Here is an 11,461-nt window from a genome sequence, read left to right on the forward strand (position 1 = left end):
TGTTTGCTTGGATTCTCTGAATGAACTGAAAAGTTGTGTTTATTTAGTTTTGCAGCAGGTGATTATTCATTTGTGTACTCCTTCCTTCCTACCTTCCTTCCTTCTGTCAATCTATCCATCTGTCCTTTTTTCTTTTCTTCCTTTTTATAAACAATAATTTTTACTGGGTATATCATGGATTAGGGATCATCTTGGACTTAGTGATGCAGAAATGCAAATGACAGGAAATATCTTTCTAAAGATTTATCAGAGATAAATGACGCTAACGGCCCTATGTAACCGTTCTAGATTTTGTCACATTCTACTTAACCCCAGACCTCTGAGAGAGCTAGGAGAGCCAACAGTCTACAAAGAGCTCTCATAGCTATGATGTCACTTGATGCTTATAACAGACTTGTAAGGTGTTCACATCATCCCTAATTTTCAGTTGAGAGAGCCAAAATGCAGAAAGGTTAAGGGACTTCTCCTAGTCACAAAGTCAAAATACGACTCAACCCAAGATTTCTGACTCCAGCACACATAATTTTTGTGTCTTTAATGTCAATGAATGTAATCTGAATTCTCAAATTGCCAATAGAAGCTTTTCCACTTACCTGCTATATGAAGAAGTAACCTCTTCAAGTCTCGATTTTTAAGGTGTATAATGAGGATAATCATAGCACCTACATTATAAGGTGATTTTAATAACATAATACATGTGAAAGGAGGTCAGAGATTGTAGGACAAGCAGGCCTCCTGAGCTGCCCCATGACCCTGATCTTGATCACTAGACATGGCCTGTCCCTTGGTCATCAAGAACCATTATCTCATTTCAGGTTTTCCCCTCTTACTCCTACGTTGATTTATACCTGTCTGTGCACATACAAAGCCTTCACATCGCACTTGACTTCTGCATGGTCTGTTGGTAACACAGTCTTCAACTTCCTTGTCAGAGAAGTTGCATGGTTCCCCATGGAACTGAGAGGGCCGGAGCAAGTAGGCATACCTGTACTGTAGTAGAGAGGAGCCAGGTGAACCAAGAGCAGAGCCTCAGATCTCAGGAGCTGAGGGATACTCTGTGTAAATGGGTCTTGAGCCAGGATTTGGGCTCCACAAGAGCATTGAAATGTCTGATTATCATTCCCCCAGCCCTTTGTGCTCCCCCCATTATATACACTTAAGGAGCTATGTTGTGATTGGCTGTTTTCCAGATGGTTTCTTCAATTAGTCTGTGAGCTCTCTGAGGGCAGAGACCTTGGCCTTGATCTCTGCTTCTGCAGTGATCAGTCAAGATTTGCTGAATGTGGGAAAGTCAGCCCATGCTGACTCCATGGACTCTGGAGGCAAAGATTAGTAAATGGACTCATGTAGCCAGTTCAATAACACAAAATAAATTATCTCTCAGCTTAATTACTCTACTGGGTTGATTCAAGTATTCCCCTTTATTCCTGAAGACATCAGTATATTATAAATGCAAAAACATGGGCTTTGGAGCTACAACTGACTCTGATACTTTATAGTCATGTGATATTGGGCAAATTACTTAATCTTTATGAATCTCAATTTACCCATCTGTAAAATAGGGATCATGAATCATCTAAATGTTCAGTTATGAAGTTTAAATTATATAATTTCATTATGTTGTTGGATATATAGTAGGCATTCGATTTCTTGGACTTGTTTTTCTTTATTATTGCTTTTTAGCAGTCAATATTGCTATATCTCTACCATCTTATTCATTTATTCCAAAATGATTAAGCCACCCAGTGTTGAAAAAGGTAGGTGTTATTGTTGCTTGTTTGTTTCGTCAATTTTACTGGTAATTGTATCCCCTAGCCTGTTCTCAAGGAGGTCACAGATGCTGGAGTTGGGCCCCAGGCAGTTGCAGCACAGTGCAATGAGTGCCATGACAGGGGAGGCAGAGTGCTCTGTACACTCATCGGGAGTCCCCCATGCAAACTTAGGAGAAGCCCAAGTGGAAGGCTTTGGAAGAACTAAGTGACACCTCAGCTGAAACTTGATGGTTGAGTAGGAATGTCTGGCAGGTGTGAAGAACTGGTGAGAGTGGGGCACAGAAGAGTGATATGGGTGGAGGAAATTCCTAGATCAAAGCTGAGAGGACTAGAGAAGGTGTCCCATGTTCCACAAAACATTAAAAAGATTCATCGTGGCTGGATAGAAGAGCACAAGTAGGAGAGTGGCCAGAGTGACAGGGAGACATAGACAAGAGCAGATAACACAGGGCCCTCCAGGCCTTGGGAAAGTGATTACAGGATTTTATCCTGGGGCAATGAGAAACTTCTTCAGAGGAAGAAAGTGATCAGATTTGGGTGAATTCCAAATGTTAGGTGCAGTCAAGATTTTAGTAAACAAAAGAGCACAGGAGGCAAGCCAGGATAGCAGCCCCTGCTTTGCAGGATGACATTAATGAGGCATAGTTATTACTTGTATGACATCTATACTTGGCCCTTGGAAATCCAAAAAAAGAAATGTAGATAACCATTCACCCATGCCCTTTGTACTTGCAGAGGGTCATTCTTTCTGGAAGGCAGAGCCTGTCAGGACAGGGACAAGGCTTGCAGAGAACACTGCGGGGTGGGGGGGGGGGGGAAGACTAAAAAGCTCCAGGCTCCAAAGGCAAAGTGGGCTCGAGGAGTGTGGAAGTGATGGAGGAAATACATCACCCAATCTGACTTGAGAGGCTTTGCTGAGCCAGTGACCCTGCAGACAGGGATGATGACCAGCTGAGGGAATGTCTGCAGCAGTTTCTGAGAGAGGAGCTCTGGCTGCCAGGCTGAGTCATGCTGAGACTTCCTAGTTTATGGTGCAGATGAAGCAATTATCCAGATAATTGGATCAATGCTGATAACTTCAGCAATAAAACCTACTTTGGGAACTGAATGATCCTGCTTGGCTCTCTCCATTGATCCAATTAACTGCATGATTGTCCTGGGCCTACTTCCACAGCCTCTTTAGAGTCTAAGCCCATGGCTGATTTGGTTTCCCAAGGATCTGGGGAAATAGCAACCATTCTCTTTTCTCTGGCATATCTATTGTTCTCAGAACTAGGATCCTGGGTCAGCCCTTCTATGACAAAGGAGGTTGAATGACAGATATTGCAGAAACTGAGTGTGTTCACTGGTAGAACCCTAGACAAGGAACACTGGACAGTGGCCTGAGTTCGAGGCCTGCATTTACTACTAGGTGAACTCAAGAAGCCACTTACCTGCTCTGATTTCCTGTTTATCTACCTGTTTAACAGAAAGTGTAACAACAACCTTCCCTTCCCTATAGAGATATCAGAAAACAGAACAAGATCAAACACCACACATTTATGAAAAACCTATTCTGTGCCAGATATTGGTCTACACATTGAAGATGCAGAATTGAATCAGCCTTCACAAGTTCACTGTCTAGTGAAGGTGAAAAATAAGCAGCATGATGTGATAAATGCTAGGATACAAGATTAATAAGGAGCTATTGAAGCTCATAAAAGATTGCTTTATCCAACTGGAGGTAGGGCTGAGGAGGAGTCAAAAAGCTTTCTCAAAAGAGGCAGCTCCTGAGTAGAGTTTCAAATTGTGAATAGGTGTTAGCCAGTGAAGGAAGTGGGAAAAGTCACCCCACCTGAGAAAGCAGCATGAAGAAATGCCCAGAGAGAGTGAAGGCCAGAGTCATACAAGGGTCCAGTGTGCTGAAGATATAAGCTAGATTAGGTCATAGGGATCCTTGAAAACCATGATCCTGGATGTGATCCTAAGTGTCATCGGTAGACTGTGAATGGTTTCCAAGTGGGCAAAGACAACTCAGACATACACTGTGATTGCTTCCCCTGTTTCATGGTGAAAGATTGATTGAAAGAATAGGTTCAAGGCAGAGAGTCTAATTAGGAAGCTGGTAGAGTGAGAAAGGATGGGTGTGCTTGGAAAACACTGGAGAACCAAAGGAAAGAACTTATTGCTGCTTGGAAGCATGGAAGGAAAGGATGCGTTAATTAAGTTAGCTGACATTTATTGAGGGCCAACTATGTGCCAGGCACTGTTAACAATGGCTCAGCCAATCTTGATGGGGACAAAGGCTCCTGGAGGCTTAGAGCTGTCCCAGGCCTGGTTGCTTACCCTTTTCTTCTGACAGGGGTCACATGTGGTCCAAGAGGACCAACTAGACAGCTCACAATCAATGGGCATCAGGGTAACATCCACATTCCGCGTCTGTCGGCTCTTAGCAAAGCTCTTGTTGACTGCATTTGACTCAAAGGAATGTAGCCTTTCACCTCTAAAAGTCACCATGAGAGAAGAGAGTCACATATCAGAAGGGAATTAAGTATACATCCAACCATCTATTTGTACATTCAATAAATATATATTTGCTCACTTGTGCAAGGCTATTAGTTTATCATTCCAAGATAAGTTAATTAATCCAACAAATATTTATTGAACATGTAGTAAGCACCTAACATTATGGCTAGCTCTCGTCAAAAGAGTATTGAACTTGGATCAGAAGACAGTCCATTAGCAGCTGAGTGGTTGTGGTCTGGTTTTTTAACCTGTATTAGCTTCACTTTTCTCATCTATATAATGGGGATAATCAAACCTGCCACAAAGGCTATTTTTAGGATTAAAAATGATAGCACATGGGAAAACACTATAAACTCTAAAATGCTACAGCTATGCAAGGAACACAACCACAGCTAGATATATGATCTTAAGCAATTTACTCCCCATCTCTGGGCCTCTGTTTCATCCTCTGGAAAATCAGAGGTTTGGACTAGATTGTCTTTAAGGTATCTGTTCATGTTAAGAGTCTATGAAACATTTGCTGAGGACTAACTCAGGGTATTGTGCTACAGGGAATACCTAGAGGTATAAGACCAAGGTTCTGACTTCTGGAAGTCACAGTTTATCTCAGAATAGGAAAAGAGAAACATGTCTCACGTCCTAGCTCTACGGGACTTTATCCAGAGGGCAAGGATTTCCAGCATGCAGGCCCCATGGTTGAAGCTGTGCAGGTCCAGTGGGAGTCAGGAGAGCCTGGTGGTAGGGAAACAAGGAGGAGACTGGCAGCAGCAGTCCCATTGAGTGGTATAAGCCTGAATCATGGCAATGGCTGGGGAAAGAGGATGGGGAGAACAAACATATGAGATATTTCTTATGTGGAATGGATGGCAAATGATGGATCATTGGATGGTGGAGGTGGGGTGTTAAAGGAAGGCCTTTTAAATGGATGCTGGTTTCCCATTTGAGTGTGTGGGTGGTGGGAAACACAGCAGAAAATAAATCTTAATGGGGAAGACGTGAGTTTCGGGTGGGGCATACTGAGTTCCAGGTGTCCTGAAACACCTACAGAGACTCATTTAGTAAATAGTTCCTATATGGGCTTGGATCTCAGGATAAGAGATTTGTGCTAGGTACAGATCTGACCATGAAAAGCTGTGGAAGAGGAAGAGATGGTTCTTGAGAGGAGAGGTGAGTGAAGGACAGTTACTCTTGGAAACCTCAGCACCACCAGCAGAGATAAGGCAATTCTTTTTGTTCATTTCCTGGAGCACATTGGGTTATGAGTGAATGAATGAGGATGCTAATTAACTTGCCTGGGCCTTCAGTTTCTTCCTCTATAATATGAAGAGTGTATGATGATTCTTATTTTTTCTTATAAATGAAAGAGTGCATTACACTGTAAGATTCTTTGTAATTTGTGTTCCTTTCCAAGGCACAAAAGGAGATGGGAAGACAAAAGGAATAGAGGTTTTGCTGAGCACCTATGACAGACATGTCAAGGCTGTGCTCAGTGGCCCAGCATCACCCATGCTACCTCCTTCTATTTTCACAGCAATGCTGGAAGGCAGCTGTGGAGCACTGCCGCCTGGGCAGATGAGTGAAGTGGCCCAGAGAGACAGTGACGCGTCCACCATCATGCAGCTGGTATGCAGTGGTGTTAGGATCTGAGCCAAGGTCTGTTAATCTCTGGAGTATATATGGGCTTTTTCCGTTGCCCCATGCTGCCTGGAAGGAAACAGGGCCAGCAGTGACTCCACCAATCTATTCCAACCTCTATGTAAGGCCTCTTTCATTCCCATATCCAGGATTGAGTCATTAGGGAGAAGAGCATCACGTAGTTTTCACCATCTCATATACACAGGATGTCACTCCCGACAAGGTCATTAACAATACGTTCTCACTTGGCAAAAGTCCTAAAAAGAGGATAATATTAACTACAGTGAAATCCGTGTCCATGACCGCCCCAGAGACCAGCAAAAATCAATTGCCTAGTAAAGTTGGATCTTTAATGAAAGGTCAAAGACTACTGGAAACCACAGGTGGATACTTTAAAATGGTTACTTGAGGCAGGATGCTGCACACCAGTGGGGGGCTGCAGAATGTGTTCTTATCTACTAATTTGACCAGGTTTGACAAAACAATATTGTCTGTGATTTAGCTTCTCCTAAGTATGTATTTGACAGCTCTGCAGGGTACCCTCTTCCTATTTCAACTACAAAACAGTTACATTGTGTTTTTAGCAACCAAGACAACTCCAGCGCCACAGTTGAGACTGAGCGGATAAGTAATGTACACACTAGCTATTAAGAGTCACAATTATTTTCCTCTCTGAGATTTGAAAGCCTATTAATGGGCAAGATGATCACTTACAGAAAGAACTTGGTAAAAAGTAGTTATATCTACCACATCTCTCATTTTTGCACCCAATTTTCATTATGGAAGGTGGCAATATAATGAAGTAATCAGCTGAATAAATAGTATGTTTGTAAATTACATCGGATGAAATGTGTGCGGTTTATTAGTACTACAAAATGCAAATCTGAAGGAAAGGCTAGCATTAAATCGCATCTTTAATTCCTGGGACTAATGAGGAGCCACATAAATTCTAGGCTCCACCAGGGCCTCTGTGTGTGGGAACAACACAAGCCTTTCACCCCTATGAATTTCTATAGAAACAAACCTGATGGACATTTTGACCTACTGACTAAACTTCTGTCATTAAAAATCCTCTGTATGCTTTTCACATTGAAAAATTAAACAGGCTGAGAGAAGTACAAGAAATAATATAATAAACACCGATGTACTCACATCCAGATTGGCAACTGTTCATACTTTGGTACACTTGCTTCAAGTCTTTTTTTTTAATTTTTAATTTTGACATCTGCATGTTACAGCAGTCTCAATTTTGCTCCCCCCACCTTACCCCCAGAGGAACTATTGCCATGAATTTGGTGTGTTTCCTTCCAGTCTCTTTTAAATAATTTGACATCTATAGACTATCTATAGTATTGCTTGTGTGTGCTTTATTCATACTTACACATACGATTCTACAACTTGCTTTTGTTAATAGACATTGCATTTCTGAAGCCTATCCATGTGGATTCATAAAGAGATCTAGTTCATTTCTTTTTTCTGGATGTTCTATTCTATGACATGCATTGCATTTATTTTATTCCTTTTCCTTTTGAGGGACATTTATATTTTCCCAGTGTTTGGCGATTGCAAATAGAGCTACAGTAAACACCCTTGCTCAGGTCCTTGAACATGTGCCCCCTCTACTTAAAGGACTGGCAAGGAGGTGTCTTTCCTGGGGATGCAGAAAATGCTGTAGCCAGCATTAGGACACATTTCACCGGGCCCAGGTCTCCCACTCTCTTCCTAACAGGCGTCTCTGATCAAAATAAAGATGGATCCATCCAGTACAGCAGGATTGGGTCAGCAGTAAATTGCAAGCCATCAGCTTATATAGATGGGGTACGTCAATATATTTTGGCTTTCGGTAGAAATGCCCTGACACAACAACTTTCTTGTCACACACAATTTGTTAAGCAGCTGCATCCCCTTTGCAAACAGCATCCTTTTTCTTTGCTAGAAGGGGCAGCTTCTGGGTGGCAGGTTTTCAATTTCTCTTCTCTCTGTTGTTTGCTGTGGTAGACATGAAATTTAAAGCAACATCTCAAGGCAACAAATGTGTGGCCCAGAGATGGAGAAATGGCACGGGAGGCCAGCAAGTCAGATACACAATGTGGGGGTTGGAGGGTGGGTTGGGGCGGGGAGGGGACAATGCATTAGTGAGAAACAGAAGGATGCAGAGAGAGTGCAGGGATTCTGAGACCTGAACAAAACTGGATTTGAATCCATAGTTAGCTGTTTGTTAAGTGGGTAGCCTTGGGACACTTACGTTTTCTGTTTCCCTCTCTGTGAAATGGTAAACAGTAGCACTTACATGGAATAGCTGTGAGGATTATAGCTAATGTTTCCAAGTGGCTGGTACAGAGTGGCAATATATAAATGATAGATCTTATGACACAGTGATTATGATTTCATTGTCTGACTTGAATACAAGAGTAAGTAAAAGCAAAAAACTCTCTTGGCCAATACGAAGGTGGTCTCAGCATTTTCTGTCCCAGAACTAAAGACTATTCTTTTACTTCATGGATGGAATTCCAATACCTGATGTGTTCGAGACTGCCTCATGGGAATTACGAGTGGATGTCAGAACTATACCTGGATTCAGGTAAGGGTTTGAGACTCACCACACATGTATGAATCTTTTCTTGTCACTGAGGATCAGTTTGTTTTCCTACATAGCAAGAAGGAGAGATTACAGCCACCTCATGACATTGTGGTGACGATTAAATACAATTTTTCAGGCTGCACCCTAATCAACCATTTGCCCCTCCACTCCCTACCTCAGAGTGAACTTCCTAATATATAAATTTGATCGCGTCACTCCTTTGCTTCAACCTTTCAATGTCCTCCCATTGCATTGCGGCGAGGATACGGTTCACGCTCCTTAGCTGGTACTCCTGCATCCCCTAACTCTGCCCATGACCTGATGCCTGCTCACTCCTACTCTATCTCATCCTTCTCAACTCCCTGCCAGGACCTGTGCTCAAGGCCCACTGTAGTGTCTGGAAGCTTCAGGAGCAAGTCAGCTCTCTCACACTCATGCACAGCTGCCTGTGCTGCTCCCTCTACCTGGCACACCTTTCAATCCCTTAGCCATTCGGCAAACACCCACTCACCTGCAGAGATTCAGTCCTAGCACTCTCTCTTCTCGAAGCCTTTCCAGGCCCCATGCCCCACAGAGCTGATCATTCCCTCCTTGTTTGCTGGCTGCCCCTGTGGCATCTCTTGCAATGGTACACACAGCATGTGCTCACATGTCGGCATTCTTTGTGAGAACATAGGCTCATCTCTGTATCCTCAGAGCCCAACAGAAATCTCCACCCAGGGGCACAGTGCTATAGATAGGTTTTCTACAGTTCCCTTAAGTCCTCCATTCTGGAGACATTTTCTTGGGTCTTGAATGCTTCTCTGTGTACACACAGTACACACAAGGAAGGTTTTGGCAGCTTAGTTATTCTCTGGGCTAAATGGAGATTCTTGATCATCCTAATAGCTGTTACTTATTGAGTGGCCAATGGATAGTGACTGAATGCTCATCATGCTGTGGTTCCTAATGGCAACTCAACAGAACTGAGACCAGAGGCTGTGTCCCATGGGTAGGAGGTACTCCTCACACCAAGTGAAAGGTTTGTTCAGATCTCATTTTTGGACTAAGTAAAAGGAATGGAATTACAGTCCCTCTTCCCACAGGAGTGTTTACATGGAGGCCGGGGACACATGCACACTTCAACATCTCATGGTAGGGGTTTCTCATGCACACGGAGCGTCCCCAGATTGCTACGTCACTGGCTCTTCTATCACTGGAGCCCAAGTTTGAGCTCCCACTAAGACATTCTCTTTAGCTTGTTTTGCACCCTATTAATGGAGACTAACAATAATGAAACAAATCAGTTAGCATTTAACTGCTGGGAACATTGTAGCGGGGGGGAGAGAGAGAGAGAGAAAGTGTGTGTGTAAGAGGGGGATGGGAAAGAACCTGAGAATCTGAAGATTTGAGGTTGATGAGTAGGTAGAGTGGGTCAATCTCATTTATTAAAATCATCTCATGAATTGGCTCTTTTTTCCTCTGTACGTAACAAACTTTCTTTTTCATAAAGAATCACATGGAGGCTTTGTTCAGAATACAGAACAAATATCCTATTCTTCTCAGCATGACAAAATACATTTAAACATGTCAGTTTCTTACAGGAACTTTTGTTGAAATCAGCCGCTTGGTTCCACAAAAATTTGAAGAGGGTTGATGATAGTATGTTAACAGATGCATGCAAATTGCCTCAAGAGACGTTCCTCATTCAATAGACATGTGACAAAGAGATGGTCAGCATCATGTGGCTGCACCTTCCCTGTCATATTATTGATCAGCGAATTATTGGTAACTGTCACTTACCTGGAGCCAGGCAAACTGAGACAGCCCAGGGCAGCACAGAGAAGAAATAGCTCCACCAGCGCCCTCCACGCCGATGTCCTGGAATTCTTCATTTTCCCAATGTGACAGGAGATGCCACAGAGGCTGCTAGGCCCATGACAAGTCTGTGCTGTGAGTGCACTGTCAGCTTCTGTCCCCAAGAGCAAATAGCTCTGCAAAGTAAACAGAAAGCCACTAGTGACTGGAAACTCAGACTTTGCACAGACCAAAAACTTACCTGTCACTCTGGAAACCAACCAGAATGATGAAAAATCTGTAGCAGCATGGTGTTTATTCCTCTATAACTTTGGGGTAAGCTGCTAAGTGGACAGGCTATTAGTGAGGCTGCAAGGACTGTGGGCTCTAGGTCCAGACAGCCTGGGTTCAAGTACATTCTCTGTCACTGACCAGATTGGTGCAAAAGTAATTGCGGTTTTTGTCATTGCTTTAAATGGCAAAAGCCACAATTACTTTTGCACCAACCTAATAGCTTTGGACTATGGGCAAGTTGCTTTACTTCTGTGCCTCATTTTCCTTACTTGCAAAGTGGTGAGAATTAAACAAATTAATATAAGGAAATGATTAGAACAGGCCTATGTTGGGTGCTCAGATATGTAAGCTATTGTTACTTAGTAGAATTCAGGCTTTGGAGTCAGACAGGCCAAGGTTTGAATTCCATGTTTGCCTCTTTCCAGTTACGTGATTTTGAGCAAGTCAGTAAGAGGTTGTAGGGCCCTAGAGCCCATCTGCCTGAGTTCAAATTGCTTCTGTGTGATTCACCAGCTGTGTGGCCAGAGAAAATTACTAACCCTCTCTGGGCCTAAGTTCCTTCATCTATAAAACAGGAATAATAATAGTTCCAACCTCACCGGGTTGTTGTGAAGATTAAATAAATCTAAGTATTCAAAACATGTTGAGCATTGCCTGGCACATTCTATGTGCTCTCTCTATAAGTGAGCTGATATTTTCATTGACTGTCTCTGATTCTGTTTCCTCATATGTAAAATTAGGACTATGCCGACTTACCACTCACAGTTGGGAGAGTCAGACCAAATACCCAATGTGTAAATGTTGAACAAATAGGCATTATAGAAATAACTACATGACATTTTGGGAGGCCACGGCGGGTGGACCACGATGTCAGGAGATCGAGACCATACTGGCTAAC

At 42.9% G+C, this 11,461-nt stretch overlaps 1 protein-coding gene across 1 annotated transcript in view; it reads right to left on the minus strand.

The window, feature by feature from the left end:
* Positions 1 to 10,474, minus strand: part of C8B (complement C8 beta chain) — a 37,574-nt gene extending 27,100 nt beyond the window's left edge. The window contains exons 1-3 of the mRNA XM_050752325.1: positions 10,276 to 10,474; positions 4,098 to 4,254; positions 849 to 990 (exon numbers count right to left, since the gene is read on the minus strand). Of these exons, the coding sequence (XP_050608282.1) occupies positions 849 to 990; positions 4,098 to 4,254; positions 10,276 to 10,367 (391 nt within the window). The 5' untranslated portion in view covers positions 10,368 to 10,474. The remainder of the gene's footprint in view (positions 1 to 848; positions 991 to 4,097; positions 4,255 to 10,275) is intronic.
* Between the last annotated feature and the right edge of the window lie 987 nt (positions 10,475 to 11,461).

Source organism: Macaca thibetana, chromosome 1, assembly GCF_024542745.1.
Source record: "Macaca thibetana thibetana isolate TM-01 chromosome 1, ASM2454274v1, whole genome shotgun sequence".
Lineage (NCBI taxonomy): Eukaryota > Metazoa > Chordata > Mammalia > Primates > Cercopithecidae > Macaca > Macaca thibetana.